The sequence below is a fragment of the Typha latifolia genome, chromosome 3, assembly GCF_019914945.1.
Source record: "Typha latifolia isolate L0001 chromosome 3, TyphaL0001v2, whole genome shotgun sequence".
Lineage (NCBI taxonomy): Eukaryota > Viridiplantae > Streptophyta > Magnoliopsida > Poales > Typhaceae > Typha > Typha latifolia.
Genome location: NC_133088.1, coordinates 3340383 through 3362263, shown reverse-complemented (window position 1 = coordinate 3362263; position 21881 = coordinate 3340383). Strand labels below are relative to the sequence as shown.

At 36.3% G+C, this 21881-nt stretch overlaps 2 protein-coding genes and 1 non-coding gene across 8 annotated transcripts; 1 reads left to right on the top strand and 2 right to left on the bottom strand.

The window, feature by feature from the left end:
• Positions 1 to 578: 578 nt before the first annotated feature.
• On the bottom strand, positions 579 to 4246 carry LOC140784290 (NAC domain-containing protein 21/22-like). The gene is made up of 3 exons (XM_073131597.1): positions 3932 to 4246; positions 1801 to 2072; positions 579 to 1217 (listed from the first exon to the last, which is right to left on the bottom strand). Exons 1-3 carry the CDS (start codon positions 4104 to 4106, stop codon positions 753 to 755), a joined length of 912 nt encoding a protein of 303 aa, XP_072987698.1. The 5' UTR covers positions 4107 to 4246; the 3' UTR covers positions 579 to 752.
• Positions 2793 to 2866, top strand: TRNAV-AAC (transfer RNA valine (anticodon AAC)). Its single transcript has one exon. It is a non-coding gene; the product is annotated as a tRNA-Val (tRNA).
• A 426-nt stretch (positions 4247 to 4672) lies between the features above and the next one.
• On the bottom strand, positions 4673 to 20650 carry LOC140784289 (uncharacterized). 6 transcript variants are annotated; one of them, XM_073131591.1, is made up of 13 exons: positions 20487 to 20649; positions 20298 to 20393; positions 19526 to 19609; positions 18250 to 18324; positions 18029 to 18109; positions 17356 to 17483; positions 16997 to 17266; positions 16634 to 16808; positions 11026 to 11109; positions 10210 to 10450; positions 9866 to 10077; positions 8759 to 8967; positions 4673 to 5431 (listed from the first exon to the last, which is right to left on the bottom strand). In XM_073131591.1, the coding sequence occupies exons 1-13, from the start codon at positions 20613 to 20615 to the stop codon at positions 5389 to 5391; spliced, it is 1827 nt and encodes a 608-aa protein (XP_072987692.1). In that variant the 5' UTR covers positions 20616 to 20649; the 3' UTR covers positions 4673 to 5388. The 6 variants fall into 6 exon arrangements, with proteins under 6 accessions (XP_072987692.1, XP_072987693.1, XP_072987695.1 ...); XM_073131592.1 differs by having other exon boundaries at positions 9866 to 10065; XM_073131593.1 differs by lacking the exon at positions 4673 to 5431 and adding an exon at positions 8164 to 8628 and having other exon boundaries at positions 20487 to 20648.
• Positions 20651 to 21881: the final 1231 nt, after the last annotated feature.

The following is a 21881-nucleotide window of genomic DNA, read 5'->3' as shown; positions in this document are numbered from 1 at the left end:
GAGATTGAGATTTTCCTAAATGCTATCTAATGCTACTGGATATACTTTGTAATCTATCACATGAAAGAGCCCATAGCTAGGAGAATTGGTTGTGGGTTGCTTTCAAAATTCTGGGTGATTAAGAGTTCAACAGGTCTCTGAATTCATCAGCCTAACTATAGAGGTTATGTGGTTGATTGGCATAACAAAAAAAAAAGTAGACAAGTAGAAGTAAATATTTTGAGGATTGTGGGGGTGATATTAATCAAATGAAGACCATGTAAACTGTCGCTTTATTCTGTCAGCAAATCTACTCCCAGATCATACTGATAACATCAAATATCTAACCTACAAGATCAAAAACAATGTGAATAGAACCCACTGATGAGCTGGGAATCCTGCAGTATCTGGTAGGTATGTGTTGATAATAACACTTCACATTAAAAAAAAAATTGTGATAGAGTTCATCACCATAGCTAATCAACTTAGCTATCTTTGATAGAGAAATAGAAACAGTCACCATCAAGGCTCAACTGATGGCAAGATCCATCTCTCCCTAATGCTTTGTGCGGTCATTGATGTTAATAATTAAGAAGATATAAATCAAGCTAAGATCCATATATTGAAAAGGTCTACTTTCCACAGCAGTTCATGTCTATAAAAACCAACATGTACAGAGAGGTAAATGAAGTGCTCAAACTCTTAATGCTTTAGCTACTAATAAAAGAGGCCACTCTTCCGATTGTCTTAGCAACTCTGAACTATTTTAGATCTCAGAATGGATTCCAGGATGAGGTCAGACCCACCCCAGATAAGCATCCAACCCAACTCTCTGCATCTAAATTTGGCACCTCCTCCCCCTTTGGGCTCCCCTCCAACTTGGTGAGGTGGCTCAGGAATGCCTTAATGGAAGTCTTCTTGTCAACTGAGAGTGGACTCGAGCTGGGTCCCAGCTCAGGTGGACTCCAGGATTGAGCAAATCCCTTGTTCTCAATTGGTGGAAGGTGGAGGTCCCAGCCGTTTGGGCCAATGGAGGTGTGACTAGGAGGGATACTGGAGAAGCAGGGCACCTGCTCAAACCCCTCTAAGTTGAGCCGGGCTTGGTCAAAGGTGGTGTAGGTGTCCATGAGAGGTGGAAGGGATGAGGTGGTTGTATCAGCATAGCTGGTGTCCATGCTTGCTCTCTTGGAGCAGATCCCTCTGTGCTTGTGGGAGACTCTGCATAGGACCCAATCTTCCTGCATGGATAAAGAACTGGAGTAATTAGTCTTGAAGATCTCTACCAAAATCTAAAGATTAGCATGCAAAGCTAGCTTGGTGGGTTAGCATTAAGACATTTCACAATAATTATGCTTGTGATATTTAGAGAAGTGATGCAAAATGGCATTATTTTACCTTTTAAATTATGAGAGAACACAAGTTTGCAAGGAAATAAATTATTGTGGAATTTGCTTGGAAAGGATCAAGACTAAATGCAGTCATAGGTCGAACAGTGCAGTTAGGTGTGGCACAATGATAGGCGAAGGAAACAAATAACAAGTAGTCAAGCACAACAAGGGGGGTGGAGAAGAGACAAGGAGGAACTGCATGCAATGCAGATGGTTTGGAATCATGAAAGCAACTTGTCGACAATGAAGGTGACTTTGGACAAAATAAGAGCTTTAATTACTTCCAAAAAGATAAGTTCAAGGCATTTATGATGTCTCCACTAATGTTTTTTTTCTCATCTTTACGATATAAAATTAACTTTTACACTGATTAGTTATACCAGACGTCAGTGCATCAGTATAAATTTTAAAAAGAAAAGTATATAAAATTCACCTTAGAGGGCAAATTGGGTTGAACACGAGGTCCTTCCATTCGATACTCGTGCATCACCCACTCCGTCTTCTTCCCTTTAGGAGCTCTTCCTTGATAAAAAACTAATGTCTTCCTCATACCCATCAGGGCACCCTTCCGCACCACTGGTCGATCCTTGCCGGTCGCCTTCCAGTATCCCGACAATGTTGCACGATTCGTCCGTTGGCCAGTCGTATATTTTCGATCTCGAAGGTTAAAGAAGTACCACTCTCTCCCTCCGACGCATGCCGTATCTGATACAGAGGAACGGTAGCATTAGCACACAACCATATATTTATATATCTATATATATATATATATATATATATATATATATATTAACATGTCTATATATATAATAATTAGACGTGCACAAGTATATTATTTATACTGAAAAATAAAATAAGATACGGATATGATTTTTGCGGACATCTTTTATCACATCCACCTTCGCCATTAAAATGCAAGCTATAGTTCACCTTCACAGACGTATCACTCAAGTTAAAACACTTGGTTACAATTTAACAAGGAAGAAAAGCAAAAGAGTACGTAATTATTAATATAGCTCAGCATATGGTTAGGTTTTCCAAAGAGTTGGTAGGCGATCGACAAGGACATACATGGCATTGTTAGCATCAGCATCAAACCTACCCCATGGCCATGATGTGGATTGGACATAGTTGCATCCGGTGGCCAATGCAGTAGTATCAATTCATGTCCCCATCGGCCACCCATCTATAATTCCATCTCCGTATCTTTCGTGGCGTCACTATTCATTAGCCTCTCGATACATAGATAGATAGATAGATAGATAGATAGATATCGACCTTGTACGTGGTATAAAGGTAGTTATCGTGGTCCACATCCATGACTTTATTCCTAATGGCTAAAGGAGTTCTTAACACGTGTGTGGTCCATCCGTGTGATGTCAATTAGTTAACTAATTTTACTTTCAAAGATTACGATGCTAACCAGGTGTCGTGGTGTAGTTGGTTATCACGTCAGTCTAACACACTGAAGGTCTCCGGTTCGAGTCCGGGCGACGCCATATTTTAATTAATTATTTACTTTTTATAAAAATTCAAAGATAATAATATCCTTCTAACCTTCTTGCGTTCGTTTTTACAATTTGCCATGAGCTTATCTTTTCCTTTTATTATTATTATTATTATATTTGCTGTAATAAATTATTATATTTGGACATCAAGCTGTCTAAAGTTGGCAGGCCATCATCATGGAAGGGGGGAATACGACACATGAGAGGTTAAAAAGTGGCCAAAATTTTGGCGCAGGAGAATATTTTCTGTTAAGGGGATGTATGTATGGATGCATGGATGGATGGATGGATGGATGATGCATGGATGGATGGCCAAAAAGGACACAATGACACAAAGGTTGGGGAGTGGAGTGCTGCTACTGAAAGGTTAGGAAAAGGGGGCCTTTAAATTTGTTCCCATCTATAGTAAGGGGGCCTTCTAGACTTCTAGTGGATGCTATATATATATAAAGAATACTTTTCTGTTGTAGTAGAGAATAAGAGCATATCTAACAAGTTAATCATCCATTAAATAATAAACAGAAGAAAGGTGGCACATTAGATTAACATTTTACTATTGATTAAAGAAACGACCTAGCTTAATTGAGGCAGTTTCATGACAGCCAAGTGTGAACACGTCAAAATTATAGACTGCAGCCTCATATGGAAAGAGTTGGGTCTGTGAAGGAACCTTTCTCCTCGTTGGACTTCTTCAAGATATTGCTTCCATGGATATAACTAATAACTACTCTTTGATTGGTGTGCAGAAATTTATATGTCCTTATTAAAGAGTTGTAAGTTTTCATAGGAATTTAGAGTTCACAAACAAATATAGAGACAAGTAAGTAATAGGAAAGGGGTGAGTCTCTGGCATAAGTAAACCATGCTGCGTGTGTTTGTTTTAAAGGCCTTTGAGGGTGATCCAGATGTTTTTTTTTTCTTTAAGGAAAAAAGAATTTGGCTAGAATTATGGAATAACTGAAAAGAATAGCCATGGATATTGGCAATCAGGTCAGGTCTTACAGAAAAGGAAAAGAGATATCAACATGTAAATCATTTGGTTTAGCTAGCTCTCACCTGGTAGCTCCCATGGCTCACACTTGTTGAGATCCACGTCGACCATGGCCGGGCAACCGCGGCTTCCGTCGCTGCTCACCCTCGGGACAAGGTAGTCGCAGATCAATTCGTCATCCTTGGGGTGGAATCTGAATCCAGGAGGCAGGGTTGCCTCCACCATGCTCAAGAAGCTCATGGAGCTCTTTCGCTTATTCTGAGAGAGAGAGAGAGAGAGAGAGAGAGAGAGAGAGAGAGAGAGAGAGAGAGGTGTTATGAGATCTCTCAAATGAGGAGATTTCAAGGTGTATTAATACTGCTTCAGTGGGTCAACTTTTTTTTTTTTTTTTCTGATGATGATGATGATGAGAATATGCGTGTTAGATTAGAGAGTTGGGGGAGAGTGAAACGGAATCGAACAGTAGTTAATTCTTTTTCTTTCTTCTTTATTCTTCCTTTTAACTTTTACGAATAATTCTTTTTCACCCTCTTCAACTACCGTACTTTTTAATAATAATTTTATAAACTATGTTTTAATATACAATAACCCTCTAAATTATAAAAATACATCACCTCTCTTCTTCCGTTATGTTTCTATTAAACTATTTCCATCCTCGTGCAATTAAAAAAAACAATTTAGATTGATAAAAAATGAGAAAAATTTTGATCAATTTTCTAATTTCGTCTACAGCGTCGTTTAGGAATGAAAAGGATAAAAGAATTACCTACTCTCAGACACGTGTCAGGATGATGTGGACATGGAAGTCACCCACAATGACTAACATCAGTACTTTGCATTATCCATGTACTTTGCAATCCGCCACATGATACTTGGCAATTTGTGATTAGTTACCAAATCATGGCCAATAATTCTAATAAAAAGGTAAAGACTAAAAGAAGATATGAGAGAGCTCTTAAGGGAAGTTTTGGAAATAGACTTCCACCTCTGCTAGTTCTGGGAGTATATATATATATATACCCATTCGATCATCCATATTCCAGCACTAGAATTTGTTCTTTTCAATCTAATCAGATGACAGGGACAAAACAAAGAGGGAGCACGAGAGACCTGCTCCTTCTCTACAACAACGACCAGGCCACCACCACCACTGCCATCGCCACCGGCACTAAATCGTACTACGAGGTGGTGTAGATAGCCAAAGACGAGTTACTTAGAATCTCGAGTTTGATCGGCCCCCTTGTTGAGTCAAATCACTAGTGGAGATGAGTGTAGACAGTTGGTTCCATCAGTTAAAAGTTTTGAGAAAAGATAGCCACCTCGGGTTTTCTTTCTCCCTCTGCCTTTGAGATAGATAGATAGAGAGAGAGAGAGAGAGAGAGAGAGAGAGAGAGAGAGATGCACGACGGCTCTGTGTGTGTTATCTCTCCTTGGCAATGTTGAAAGTTATAGACAGCATCCATCCTTTCTTCTTCGCCCATAGGCCTGTCATGGACTGACTTTGTCTTACATGTTACACTGCTCATGTGGCCAATTCCAGCTCGAGATGGCCAATATCACAGGAGCTACAAGATAAACAATTAAAAAAAATATTAGCATGGCATCAGGAGGATTACATCAACAGCTGGCGATGAATAGACCGTACTCATCTGGAATTCAAACTCAAGTTAACAGCCAGTGTATACGTCTTTATCGTACCCGTCATCAGCAAGCAAAGTTCCATTTTTGTTACACTTTGTTAGATTTTTTTCTTTTCCTATCGGTTTCTTTAAGTTGACATAATTAATCTATCTTCAGCTTTATTAGGATTTAGGCACCACCCATCTTACAGATCGATTCACTTTTGTCTCTTTATTAGAGATTATTTCTTTCCATTACCACTTTTTAGTCAATGTTATACAAAAGGTGTGTAAGGAGAACAGTATGCGGTAAATATTTCATATAACCTTAACATAATTAAACTGTAACAAACAACACGAGGATAATTACTTGTAGACTTAGAAAACGCATCAGATAAGAATATTTCAAGACCAAACAAAAAGGTTCAGGCAACGTCAAATAAACAAGTAAAAAAATGCATTGAGACATTTCCCCAATCACGATGCTTTAACAGAATACAAGACAGTCCAATCATAGAAAAGAATAATAAATCTAGCTCAACACGTTACTATAAAATAGTGCTCAGATCATTCAAAAATTATATTTATAAGAGTTTTTGAATTCAAATCACAATGGCATCTATTTTCCTGAGACATCGTTTAAGTTTACTTCTCTCAAAAAATAATAAATGCACCAAATGCACACGAGCCATGACGATCTCAACCTACTCGTACATGGTAAAATAGTATCATCACGTAGCATAAAGCAGATATATTGATAGAATAACCCTAAGTCAACCTTTAAATGCTTCTTCCTCTAAGGATTTAAATCTAAATAATAGAATCCAATAGGTACATAAAATTGTGGGATTTCAATATATGCTAAGAAGAGAGCGTAGCTAGGTAGCTCAAGGTGCATGACGGTCATTCTCATGCAAGCCCACTTCGCTGACTTTTAAAAAGAGTTTTACCAACAAAAGAAAAAAAAGACTTTTGAAAAGGCATACTTTTTTAGAAACCAAATACACGCTGTACCGATATTAAAGATATAGACACAACGTATATTTTTCTACCCTAAGAAAATTCAATATAAAGGAAAAATCTTGTAAAACAAATCCAATAGTCATAGGGATAATATTTACATAAGATAATAAACACAAACTGCCATATAATCACATCATGAGACGTGTCTGATTACATAAATAAGGTCATCTGCTATGAGCTTATAGAAAAATGAATAAACAAATGCAATACCGTTGTTTAGTCGTTAGAAATTAAGTTCTGATTAAACTTCGGCGAAGAAGAAAATTGAAAAAAAAAATTACTATTTTTAGTAGGTAAGAAAATCACTTTTTTTTATTCATCTATGTAACTAAATATTAAAAATAAATAAAGAAGATTTTGAAGTGATTATTTCTTTTCTCAGTTTCTAGTAACCAAACATTCATAAATGTAAGCCAAACAAAAAAACGAGACAAAAAAGCAATCATAAAAGATGGTTCAAAAAAAAAAAATATTTGCACAAAAGTCATTAGCTTTGGTAATAATAAAATTAGCCTCTTAAAACTGAACGCATTCATTTTCTACAAGTCATTTATATAAGAAAATAGTTGATTTTAAAATAACAAATAGGCCCTTGTTTGTCTAAATTGCACCTATTTCATTATTAAAAAAAACATATACATTTAGTATTAAAAAGGAATGCGTTCAATTGCAAGAACTCAATCTTACCGATACTAAAATCCAAGAATTTTTTTTTGCAAATAACATCATTTTTTACACTAGATACATATTATTTAAAATAAAATACACACTATGTATATAAAAGATGCGGACAATGGCTCATTATTGCTATTTCGAAAATTGAAAGATTTTTATTTTTGGCAAATAACTCTTGTAGAGTAGATAATGTTCTTTAAAACCAAGGAGGCTGTAAAAGATCAATTCTAATCCCAAACAATTATCGTGAAAATATTGTGATGATTTAGTAACTTAATAGCTCAATTGATGAATCTACTGTGCAATTAGCTTGGAGGACCAATGCGACAACTTGAAGCAACATCTCAACAACGTTTATATACAACTTGAAGACTAAATTAGACAGCTTAGTATGTTAACTAAAATTTTTTGGGGCCTAAAAATGACTCTGTATCTAGAGAAGGTTATATTTTGTTCAGCTCATATCTAACATTCGGACTCTTAAATGATCCCAAAAAAAACACAAAACCCAATACAAAAATAATATAAACCACACTATTAAAATAATAATAAAAATAATAATAACAATAATGTGCAAAATTGGTCCTTTAGTTTGGCAAAAATATAAAGCAGAAAGGTCGGCAAATCACAAGAAAGCAAGATTGCATGTCTGGGCTATATTTATCCAGACGTTTCCAAACATACAGATAAGGTTTCGCATCAGAGCAAAGGATAGATTACAATTCGGTTACTTGGTTACCTATTTAACAAATATCAAGTTGACAACTCGAGTGTTTGTCAACTCATTAACAGTCACTGTCAATGATCATATCTGGTAAACCAACAATTCGCTACACAAGATACCAACATAATGGAAGATATCACAAGTAAACATTCAAAAGCCAGCTAAGGAAATCTTAAATGTACATTTGTTAATCAAAGCTACGTAAAACCAGACTCAGAAAAAGAAGTTTGGCTCAATCATCAAGAAATTCTCCACATGTCAAAATCCCAAAACTAGTTATAAGAAAAGTATGAATTCCAAAGGACTTTACACTAGATGTTGGACAGAACAGGCAACGAGAGTGACATAAGCATTGCTACAATACAACATGATTGGTAAGGATTTGGTGGTGGTGCCTAACAAAAAAATCGCAATATCACCTAACGCTGTATGACACATTTGGTTCCCTAGTAAGATTCATGGATACCATGATATTGTACCTAAACACGCATAAAACCTCCAAACAAATTACCCAAAAAAAGAGGAGGGAAATATATAAGACTATATCTCCCTTACACTACAGTACAACACCCAGAAAAGAAAAGGAAGGAAAGATATAACACGTTCTGAGCCTCAATTTGTTTCTGGTAGTTTGATGGAAGAGATAAAATAGAGGAGCAATTTAAAACCAAGATAGTGGCAATATTCTCATGTAGTCCATCAGCGCTCGATTGGACATGTCCTGTTTCAGATTAAAGAAACACTCTCTATTATTGAGCCGTCAGCCTCATGATCGGAGATTCACTCCTGAATCCATACACCTAGATGCTATATGCTAGAAATGTGCACAATCAGAGTTCAAGAAAAATTACCTTATCACACTCTTAACTGAATCTGCACCACTCTTTCGAGCAATTATTGCCACATTTCTTGGTGATAACATAGGATCAAATAGAGGAAATAAAAATGCTTCCAGTGAATTGCCTTGCTCCTGAAGAAACAACAATCTATCTAGTAAAATATAAGTTTCCACCACTGGTCCTAAAGCAGCCCGAAGAGACCAGAAAGGACCTATTAATTCCTGCATGGGTAGATATTATGATCAGCTTTGCCACCACCATACATATAAAAAATTAGCATAACTAAGAAGCTTTACAAGAAACTTACTACATATAGTGACGAAAATGAATGAAACATTACTTAAAGTTCAGAAAGATCATGTCAACAAGAAAAATGAAACTTTTTCTAGAGTCAACGATGATCCATCCAATATTTCATCAAAATTGACTAGCTTGATGTGATGTTCCAACCATAAATGAAATTATGGTGAAACTAAAAAATTTTTGACAGTTGTAATAGAAAATAATTTACAAAAGTAAAATCAGGGTACAATAGCCACTGATAAAGCATATGAAGGCAATCAAGATATCCACGGCTGCTTTACACAAGATTCTGCATTATACATGAGCCAAATACTTTCAGTAGAAAACTACCACGTGCTCCTTCATATCGATCATAGCAATTAAGGATAAAGTGTGGTTCTATCATTCTATGAAAAGATTTCTGGATGTATTTCTCATTACATCTCACTTTCACCCATTTTAGCTTTTGTATCCCCTCCTAAGCCTTATCGTTGAAAAAACTGGCCTTTTGGATGATAACCATCTTGTTTACTGACAACAATATTCTCTTTTTCTAATTTTTTTTCCTGCTTTTCGTGCCCATTTTTCCAATTTCCATCTTCCAATTATTCAAAAAAAATGCAAATATTGCATGAACCGTGAAGCAAATGGACCATCAACTAGGATTCAACTGTAAGGTGTTACTACATGTTAATAACTGATCTTAATATAAGATGCAATTGCAAACTGTCATGGCAAGCATAACAACATACAATATCTGAACTGAGCAAAAATAAGTTATTTTCAAATAATGAATTTCCAGCTAGAATGCATGACAGAAGAGTCACAGGAGCATACAGTAAAAGGTAGCACATCCTTCCATATTTCAAGAAGATCAGGATCTTGTAAGGTTCCACAACCAAGGCGGCATAATGCAGAATTGCTGAACTCTTTAAAGAGCAAGTACTTATCAGAGTTTCCAACAGAATTTTCTTGGCACCTCAAGGCAGATGTAAACATCGAATTGCTAAGAACTTCTGAGCTTGTGCATGATACGTCTGCTAACATACCTAAAATTGTTAGTTGAGTTCATCTGGTCATTAAATTCCTTATAAGAACATAATAACATCCTTTCCGAAGATGCATCGGATAAATATTACCGAAGATGCATGTACAATCATAACATATTGAGCAGATTTAACCTGTTGAAACAACATGATCGCAGCATCCAACAATGGGTTCAACCTCATTGGGCTTCATGGGTAGTGAACAATCTTTAACCATCCATTGTTCATTGGAAGTAGAATATTGAGAACTGTTGTTCATCTCTGTACCCAAACGAGATTCTAGAACTCTCCTAAATCTTTGACGCCGCAGAGCTTTTCCTTGCCGCCCAACAGATGGACTTGATTGTAGGATTTCTGGAAAGTTCTTCTCAAGAACCTAACAATGAATAGATACCTAACTGAAGATAAGAATGGAAATTCCATGATTTCTATCATCATATATAGTAGTAACTTATCGGCGACATGTCAAATCAAAAGCTAAATCTTAACAAAAAAAGATTCAGGACATGAAACACCAAATCAAATTAATAATCAAGCTTTGGCTAAACCCTAACAGAAAGGTGCTGTTTCTAATCTAGAGACAGAGATTCCTGATACACACTACTATTAATGAGGATGACTTCCAATGGACATAAAAGTCAAGCAGCTTATTGAAGCAAATGGGAAGTAACCCTATTTCACAAATGCAGTGACAAATTGAATGTTTCAGGAGATATCAAACAAGAATGACACAAATACAAATGCCAAGACATTGAAAAGATGAAAGCTTGGAAGACCAAGAAAGTAGTTAATATTCTTTCTTATGACAGCAGTCCTTTGCTAGTTTGTTTTCTTTTTCACCTTTAAAAAACTTGCAATATAGAAAGTTAAAAGGCCACATAAGTTCACCTAATGGAAAAGGAAGTCAGACATTGACTAAGAGAATCAATTAGAAAATAATACAATGTTTACCATTTGGAGTGCAGCACGATAGGAATGCACATCAAATGTTTGAAGAGCAATGTCCTTAGTAAGACCTCTCCAACGCTCTGCACTCTAACAGAAGTGGGGAAATCATTTTCTTTTGACTAAAGCAAACAATCCAGTAATTAATATAGAAGAACTTTATGCCAACTATCTCAACAGTAAAAGAGTTGAAAGCACTGAATCAGAAAGAAATAACAATTTGAGCACAAAAAATGGTACACCTCATAGTTTTACAACTAAGAGTCTAAGATATCTAAGTTTAGTCACCTATAAATTTGGAAACAAAAGGGTGTGCTGCCCATTTACCAATCTGCTAATTTTTTACTCCATCTAGAAAACTTTGATAATTGAGTCGAATACCTATAATGAAAGCCCAGAACATAGCAAATTGGAAAATAAAGTGCTATGACTTGTGAAGAGGCTAATATTCTAGCAGTCTATTGCCACCCATAGACTTCAAATTTTATTCTAAGGTGAGATACATTCAGCCTCTATATGCCACACCATAACACTCTTAGATACTCAAAATGTCAAAATACTTGTGTAGCCATTATTATATGTCCTCTTTTAGGTTCTTGTACACAAGGATGGTTGTGCCAAAGGCAAGATTCCGAAACTCGGTAGTGGGATCGGAATTGGCCATTAAAAAAAATGATACATATTGGCTGTATTGGTCATATTGGTTGCCCATATCGGATCTAACTATTTTTAATTACGTAAAATTTTAAATATTATTTAAAATACAGAAAATTTTCTAAATATTTATAAAAAAATAACAAAAAACTAAGAAATAAAAATTAGGCATGTATGGACTTTCAAAACTAAATAAAAAACTCACTCAAAACTATAATAAATTTCGACTTGAATTAAACAAATTTTTATACTTGAAAATTGTTACTGCAGAATAATATAAATAAAAAGAGATCTCTCTTCGCTATTATTCTATAGTAGTAAGAAAAGAGAAGTTAAAAGGTGGATGAGAAAAAAGAAATAAAAACTTATCTGAGTTCACCAAAGTGCGGACTAGCCATAGGGGATCACAGAACGGCCGCCAAATGAACTCGGTGAAGTGTAAGAGTAAGAGAAGAGTGTGTGTGTGTGAGGAATAGAGAGTAAAAACTGAAAATTTAAAAAGAAAGCAACTGATGACATCAATTATTAATGTCTCCTAGGTTATATACATTTTAGATTTGACTTGAATCTTATGAAAAAATTAATTTCAGCCGATATTATTATTTTCAGCCGAGTTTCGGTCGGTACGACTGAAACTAGCCAAAACCAGTCTGATCGGGGTCGGTTATCCGATCCTGATCTGGATCGCCTAATCCGACTCGGGATTGATTGAATTTGGATATCCATGGCCAAAGGCATGGCCTGTGCTAACCATCGGTCAGCACACACAGCATTGCCCGTGCCGCGACACTTACCGACTGTGCTGCAAGAGAGAAAAAAAGAGATTGAGAAGACTGCTCATCTTCACTCTTCAATCTTGTCGTCGTCGCTCACCGTCGACCTCGTCGATGAATGCGTTGTCGCATTCAATATGGATCCATAACTTAAGTTTTTATTTCACCAGCCCGAGGTCTTCTTTTGCCTCGAGCTAGAGCATCCGCATCGGATGTGACGACACTTTCATCGATAAACTTCGGCACACAAACAATGGACGGCGACATGATCGGTGGCGACAAAAAGCTTGACGGTGAGTGGATCGTTGCTAGGAGGGGTGTTGTGCGGCATAGGGGTGGCAAAAATTGACCCGACTTGATAACCCAACATGATAACCTGACTCTTAATCGGGTTTAGGTTTAGTGTAATCGGGTTCGGGTCGTAAACGGATCAACCCACCTAACCCATTTAATAATCGGGTCATATTTGGGTTTATACCACTGACCCGTTTAAATATGCGGGTCGGATTGGGTCAACCCGTTATATATATATATATATAACCTAATATCTAAACCTAATCTCTTACCCCTCCTTTTCTCCCAAGCAACCGCCTTATCCATTTGTCACGCCTACTCTTCGTCTCTTTTTCATGTCGCCGCCTGCCACTCCCACTTTTCCTCAAGCCACTGCCCTCGTCTACTACTTGAAGTGCCTCCACCCCGCCCCAACCGGCAAGTCCACACTCCCAATTGAGAGCATAGATCGATGCCTTGCCCCCACCATTGACGACCGACTTGTGTCCTCCTCCCCCCTGCTCCACCCGAGGCAGAAAGAGTAGCGTTTTAGCTTCTCCTTGTGGTGGTGGTGTTGGTAATAGAGATGGGTCTTGACCTTTGCCTTGGCGATCTATGGGCAGATTAGCTTAGAGTTGTCAGGTAAAGATTATTAATGCTTTTCTTATTTACCTTTGAGTTTCCTTGGGTTATTGATCTACGATTTTTCTGATGGTATTTTTGTTCGTCATGTTTTTGTTTATAGTGTTTAGTCTTCCAGGGTTTATGGCTTAAGTCCTGACTCATGGATCTCGTGATTATGACAACAGTTCCTCAACTCTAATGATCATGTGAAGTTGTGATGCTAAAATAGTGCCATTAATAGTTAATAACTTATTTGGAATGGAAGCCTTTCATGTGATTTGGTGAATGTTGTCTATTAGTGGCATTGACTGTAAAGCAATTGTTGTAACATTATTCCCTCTTTTGAGGGTTAATCAATTATTGGTTGATTTGGTTTGACCAATGATCGTGTTATCGCAAATAATTCCTTCTAGTTGTGATTCATTTGGTGGTATTGTAGTTTGATGTACTTACTGATTTTTGTCATTTCTTGTTGTAATATCAAGATGGGTGGGAGAATCGGTGGGTTTAATCTGACTAGAAGAAAGATGAGAACACAGCAGGTGAATGGAACTATACATCTGGTAAATGGAATGGAGATCCCGAGGATAAAGGTAACAATTTTCCTGCTGCTGTAATTACAATTCTGCATAAAGTAACTTCCATTGAGTTTTACCTATTTGTTAATGCTATTCTTTTTGAACTTTGGTCTGCAGGTATCCATTGGATACCGATTGTAATAGTGCCTATAGTGGTTAGCAACTTGCAGCTTTCTATGGTGGAAGTACAGAAAACAAATCAAGGGTAAAGATTTAGCACTACCCTAATCAATGAGAGTTAAATTATGATGAAATACTTCTTAATTTCAACTCCAAATTTGATTTAAAATTTTGTGATTGGATTAAAACAGATTTGCTGCAAAATGGTGGGAAGAAAGAATCCTTGTTTTCTGGTAATCGTTCTCAAATTGAGGCCAAAATAGACTTCTCAAGGCCAAGTCAATATGGAGAAGAAAGGGATGAAGGAAAAGGCTCTGAGATGCCATTATTTACTTTTGGTAGCATAGCAACGGCTACTAGTAATTTCAGTGATTCAAATAAGCTTGGACAAGGTGGATTTGGCCATGTGTACAAGGTGAACAATCTGAAAACTGTCAATGATTAATCTTTCAGATGTATAAGATCATTATATAAATAATCACTAGACGGTTGTCTTTTACAGGGACTGCTACCCCGAGGGGAAGAGATAGCTGTGAAAAGGCTTTCAAGGAGCTCTGGTCAGGGCATAGAGGAGTTCAAGAATGAAGTAATATTAATTCCAAAGTCGCAACACAGGAATCTAGTCAGATTAATAGGCTGCTGCATTGAAGGAGAAGAGAAGATATTGATCTACGATACTTGCCTAACAGGACGCCTTCCTCTTTGGTATGTCCTTAATGCTACAGAATGATCATGTTATATATCTACCTAATTTATATTTCTCTCATTTTGCTTAATAATCAATTAATTTGGTTTCCGTAGATCCTATCAAGCAAGCATCACTAGATTAGAAGACGCGTTTCAACATTATAGAGGGGATCGCTCGAGGGCTCCTATATCTTCATAGGGATTCGAGGCCATGCATAGTTCACTGTGATCTTAAAGCTAGCAATATTTCGCTGGATGAAGAAATGAATCTTGTTGTATGCATGGATGGCCGTGCTGGCGGCATACCGGCATGTGGCACAAGGGGTACCGCATGACACCCCTCATAATAGCTTCGCGGCTCACTATCGACCTCGTCGTCGAGCTACCCGTCACCGATTGTCGTCCGCGCTCGCCTATCGCTGCCCGTTGTCGCTTCGTCGGGTGCCCTAGCCCGCCCGAGAGAAAAGAGAGATTGAATCACAAGCAATGGCAACGGCGACTGCAAAGGCAATGGTGAGTATCCCTTACATTTTTCTCTCCTTTTACGGCACGTGTCGTGCCATGCCGTGCCGGTCGATGGTTAGTACGGTTTGTGCTTGTGGCACGACCATCGTTGGTTATATGGATTGTTAGATTATTACGAGATTATCATGAGATAGTTAGATTTGTTCTAATTGTCATGAGATTGTTAGATTTGAGAGTTAGAATTAAAAATTGTGCAGATTTGTTGTAAACTTTGTTTTAAATTTTGGATTGTTAGATTGTTACGGGATTATCATGGGATTGTTAGATTTGTTCTAATTGTCATGAGATTGTTAGATTTGAGAGTTAGAATTAAAAATTGTGTAGATTTGTTGTAAACTTTGTTTTAAATTTTGTTCTATACAAATTGTTGTATAGATTTTGGTTTAAGAGTTAAAACTTTGTTCTAAACTCCAAACTTTATTGTATGGACTTTTGTTATGGTGAATTATTAGAATTATAATTTTGATGTTGTATGAGTTTTGAGTTGAAAATAGATTATTTTGTTTATATGATAAATTAATAAATATTAACTTTTATATAGGATTTAGTAAGACGAGTCGGGTTAATCCGACCCGTTTATTAAACGGGTTAGACGAGTCGTATTAATGTGTCGGGTTAACCCGACCCGTTTATTAAACGAGTTAGACAGGTCGTGTCGTGTTACTTGTTTAATAATCGGATTGTGTTCGTGTCTACTAAATGCAACTCGTTTATTGATCGGATCGTGTTCATGTCAGGTTGAAATTAACCCAACCCGAACCTGCTTAATCTGACCCGATTGCCACCCTTAGTACGACACCCCCTCGTGCCACATGTTGGTATGCCGCCAAAATGGTAAATGACGACCAACATACCCCATGCTGGTCGGCACAGCTATCGTTGCTTGTACATATTATTTTCTAACTTACATTCGATGAGGAATTATATATTCAAGAAATTCATAAGTTCCCCTGAATGTATTCCTCCAATAAAACTCTGCCTCCTCTGAAAAGAAATCTTCAACTGGTGTCCAAACTCAAAAATATCAACAGCATAAGCTAATATGACCATATGACACGACTTATGTCAATCTGATTATCGTAAATAACAAGAGAAGTTCCAAATAAATAAGAAAATGTAAAGGTCCATTTATCTCAAGTTAAAATGGAGGGCAATACTCTCTTGAGAAACAAAAACCAGCTCAAAAAAAAAAGGGGGAGAAAGAGAGAGTTCAGTCAAGCTTCACTCAATTACTCAAATCAATACATTTAATATACTTGCTAATGTGTTCAGTTTCATTTACTTATGACCACCATAAAGTTTTACCTCCATAGAACAACAATATTCCAAACTGCATAGTATATATGAAGATACATGCTAAGTGCAATATGATAGGCATACCTGACAAGCAAGATCACGCGTTCTTTTTCCAAGATATAAACGAGATAGTTTAGCAGCACTACTCATTGGAAAACTAGAAGAGTTGTTGACCACCTCAACACAATCTTCGGATAATAGGTTATAGCAACATCCAATACTTACTAATGCTGTAACCCGTTCACATTCAACAAATGTCCTAAATAGAAAGAGGATTAAATACAGATGTGCATAAGAAAGGAACATTATAAGTTATAACCACCTACGGTGTAGAACTGAACATAGACTTGCTTAAAGAAATTTGTGTACATATGTAAAATTAAATCTTTGCCAACAAATCATATTTCTTCAAATGAAAATTCAAGAAATTGTCAGTTTGTCACCAACCTTAGCATGTTTACTGAAAGGTCACCACAAGCATGAAGTCCGGCAAGAACCAATGGAGGTCCGGTATGCTGCTTATTTGAAAAACACTTTCCTTCCCTTGCATTTAGTTCCTTTTTGTGTAGAGCATTGAGCTCCAAGCCATTCTCAGTCTTCAAAGATTGTTTATTACTATCTTCACGTAATACAGTAGTAGTTAAATCTGTCAATGCCTCACTTGAAAGAACACGGCAAGTAATAGTTTGAGGAACTTTCAGATGTTGGTTCACTGCACTAACAAATCAATGGAATATCATGCAGTTGTCATGCAAGAACATACACATTAAAGTTTTAAAGACCAAAAGGTTTATTCTTGAAGGTACCATTTAGCTGCATAATGCTTTTTTATTCTCTCCGCCCGAGAACTAGTAACAGTTGCATGGTGCAAAGAAGCATCAATGGCTATTACAGGAAGCTGATACTGAAATGATAGCACTTGTGCAAGATAGCCCTGATAAACATTAAATATGCAGTTCAGAACAGAAAAGACCTGAAAAAAAAATGTGCCAAGTACTCCTAATATTATGTGGCCGAGATTTGTCAGATTATTTATAACAAGTTATAGGTAAGAGAAAAGGTCAGAACAATGACATAAGTAAGAACGTACTTATGGTGCAAACAAGCTGACAAGTCCCTCATCATGTTACTTAGGTTGCACCCACAGTAGAAGAGGGTGCTCGGGATTGGCTTGAGCTTGAGCCAGGCCTCAACTCAGATGCTCAGTTTCAACTCTTAAGCCACTTGAACCCACTGGACAGATCTGTGCCTAATAAATTCTTTATCTGTTTCATTTTTATGATGAGCTAATTTCATAAGCTGAGAACCAGAATCCTACTTGAGCTAGTTTCATTTTACAATCAAACTAAACTCAATCTAAACTTTAGGGAAATGGCATAAACCTAGATCCAAACAAAGTCTAAACACTGTGACCCCTAGTGAGCATGTATAATTTTTACTGAGAATGTTGTTAATAAAAACGAAATATTGAAGTCATACCTGGCCAGAACCTACATCGATAACTGTTTCAGCTCTGGAGCCTCTGGCAATCATGCTAACAACTGCTGCAAGAATCTCTACCTGCTCCACAACAAGATAATGTTTCATTTGTGCAAACTGTGGCAAGGATCAAAGTGGAGAATGATAACATAAATGAAGTTCTATTGAGTTGTTCGAAGAGCAGTAGAGCCAGATTGCTCTTGAAAAATTCAACTACCTACTTCATGTTTCTTTTTCATATTCATGCCTTGAGCAAGAACAGTACCAAGTGATGACACATGCAGATCTTGTATAATCTGCAAGAAGTGACAACATGATTAAGGATTAAATATTAGCATGTTTTCTCTATGTAGTAAAATACACAAAAAAACAAAGCACCAGATCCAATAAGGATCCAAAGAGAATGCAGATGATACATAAAAGGAAACACCAACTAAACCAGGCAGCATCTAATACGCTCAATGTATGGTCCCCAGTTCTCCACAATGTGACTTGTTAGTTTTCCTTTATGTAATGAACATACATAAGATGTAAATATGGGACACAAACTTTTTTCTAATTCAATCCTTTACGAGTCATAAATTTCACTATCTAATAATTCAAATGGCAAGATTCTGTCAACTTGAAAGAATAGAAATAACTTCAAAAACATAACAACTGGTATTATGTGTTCTGATCATAATGTATGATTAATATCAAGGTTTCCCATTTTGGCCGATCCCAATCCGGGTTGGCTAGTTTCGGCTAGGGTATCGGCCGATACCCAATCTGTTTCGAGCGGATTTATTGAGTTAAATCCAGTGATCTCAACCTTCTATCCCCTCTTCTACCAGCAAGTAGATATCCAGTGATCTCAACCTCCGACGACGTTCTCCGACCAAGATCCGGCGACCTCGGATGAGTTTTTTAATTTCTTTTTCAGTTTTTAATTCCACTCTCATTCTCTATCTCTTTCCCTTCTTGCTACTCTACTACTGTTGTGATGAAGCAGCAATAGGGTGAAGATGTAGGTGTAGTATTTTTTTTAATTTTGAGTAAGTTAATATATTTTTTAAGTTTTTAGGCTTTATATGTGAGTAATTTTAATTTTCTTATTTTTCTATTTTTTTAAAATATGCATTTTCTATATTTTTAGATAATATTTAGAATTTTACGTAATTCAAAAATAGTCTGATCCGATACGAGCGACCGATACGCCGATATCTATTGTCTTCCAAACGACCAATCTCGATTCCGATACTGGGAACCTTGATTAATATCACACCAATCAAAGTAATAAATTTCTTAAATCCCAAACTAATAAAAAAATTTAAAAGCAATTAGCATGTAGGGTCAAAATCAAAGCAGATATATTATACTTCCAGAGGAAAGCATTCCTTAATGAGTATAAAATAAAGTAATTGGTAGTTTCATACTTCTACATGAACTTTATTACCATGCAAATATTATAAGTTTATAACTGCTAGACATACAAAAATAGATTCTGAGAGAACATACTGGATGTGCCAACTTTGGCTCTCGTGGAATCACCAGAGACCTCAAGGTGTGTATAAATTCTTGTAAAGAACTGGGCCAATAGTCCTGTTGCATATATAAATAAGGAATCGACTAAACCAAAATGACCTTATGCAAAATCATCCTCATGCATCTCATTCTCACAAATATAATTGGAAACAAAAACATAATTAATTATTATCTCTATCTCTATTGCCCTTAAATATTTAACTGAATCTATGTCGCTCTCCTCTCTAATCTCATGGTTCAAATTCCTCATAAACATGAATGTGCATTGAAAATATCCAGCAATGACAGAAAATTGTCGTGCCCCTTTTTACAATCTAATCCTGTCCTGCTACCAAATCACCATTCTGGCACCAACCTCTGATTTGACATCAAAGTAGACATTACAATCATCAACCAGGCAGCTGCAGGATCACCTAGATGCTAGCCATAATTTGCTGGGACTATCTTTCCAAAGTTATCCTTCCTATTCTCCTCTAGGTTTCAATGTCGATATCATAATAAGACCTAGATTTATCCTGTTCAAGACTCATGAATCATATGGATATTTATCAACATATCACACCTCGACCTCCTTTGCATATTTATTGTGGATTCTTAGGCAAAATAGTACAACCTAATAATAAGAACAATCTCGGGTTTATGCGCAACTCCATCATGATAGGAAAATAAACATCCACACTTATTAAAATCTAACACCAGGTCACCCAATCTAAGAATCAAGTTTAAATGCATCAAACATCCATACCTGAACAAATCCAGACGGCAATTTTAGCAAACTTTCAACGGATTCCTTCTTAAGACAATCCATCCACTGCTCATCCACCATCTCCCACAACTTATCCTGCGCAAACCGACCAAATTTATCAGTACATTAGCCCTCGAAAGATCCAGGAACCTAGGGTTTCCGATGGATCGAAAGAACCCAGAAGAGGACCTTGAAGAAATTGACGACGTGGGCGTCCATGATAGGCCTGTAAGGCCGGAGGAATTCGTCAATGGCGTTCATCCATTCTAGGGTTTCCGCCGCCGACTCGCACGAGTAGCGGCGATGGCGAGTCGCCATGGGAAGAGGCGCGAGAACGGGAACGGGGAAGACGAACGAACGGCGCTATAAATTGTACTCGGGTTTCGGATCTTGACCCGGTTCTACTACTGGATCTGGTTCGGGTTCGATAGAACGATTCGACCTGTTTGTATTAGAAAAGAACTGTGGCAGCCGGGTTATTGGGTTTGAATTGACACCCTAATACATCGTGTGTGTGTGTGTGTGTGTGTGTGTGTGTGTATTGGAGGGTAAAGATAGATGTAGTATTATACTGTTATGCTTGGTGTAAAACTTAAGAGCATCATTGTCATTCGAATAAATGGTTACATCCACTTCAATTACTGCATAGATGTCAGACAAAGTAAATATTGAAATAAAATCATCTTATATCTCCCATTTATTCGGAAGGTAAACAATCTATCCCCATAACATTATATATTATGTTGCATAGGGATGCCCCGGATATCATTTTTAATACATTAAACTTTTGTGCCAATTTTTGAGGTAATACACCATCTTTCTACTTAAAAAGATTAGATGATGAGATAATTATTCTTGGATGTGGCACAAGTTTGCATACCACCGCTAGCGTAAAAATGTTATTCAAATATAAATTGTCATTCACTTCAAAAACTAAATTTTTTCTTATTTTAGACTATAACCTATTATTTCAAAATAATAGTTCTATTCTTTGATATAAATACTATTTATTAAGATTATATATTATACCACACACTAAACTAATTATTAATTTATCATTGATATCTTTCATTAATTTATTTTATATTAAATTAAAGAATATTTATAGTAATTTTATAAAGACCAAATTTTTTTTAATCTTTTTCTTTATTTTATATCGTATCGAAAATAATTATTATACGCCTCTTTCTAAATATAAATGAACATATAAATAGTTATTCTAAAAATAAATACCTTATTATTTTTAAAAATAATAAATAAAAATATATATTTTAGAATTGTCTATATTCCTAAAGTGTACTAGGGCGGAAAAAAATATGACACTAAGAAAATAAAACCTGATTGAATAATGCTTAATTCATATTCGGGTCTATATTATTTTACTTTAAATATAGATATTAGATGTATAATAAAATTAAACTTATATGCTAACTAAATGAATATGAATATAAATATAACAAGGATCATATCTTTTAACGGATACCGATATTGATAGTATCTAAATCGGATCTCAAAGCGAATTATAGACTCATAGCAGATCTCAATGTTTTCGTCATAAGACACTCTTTACATTCCATACTTAGA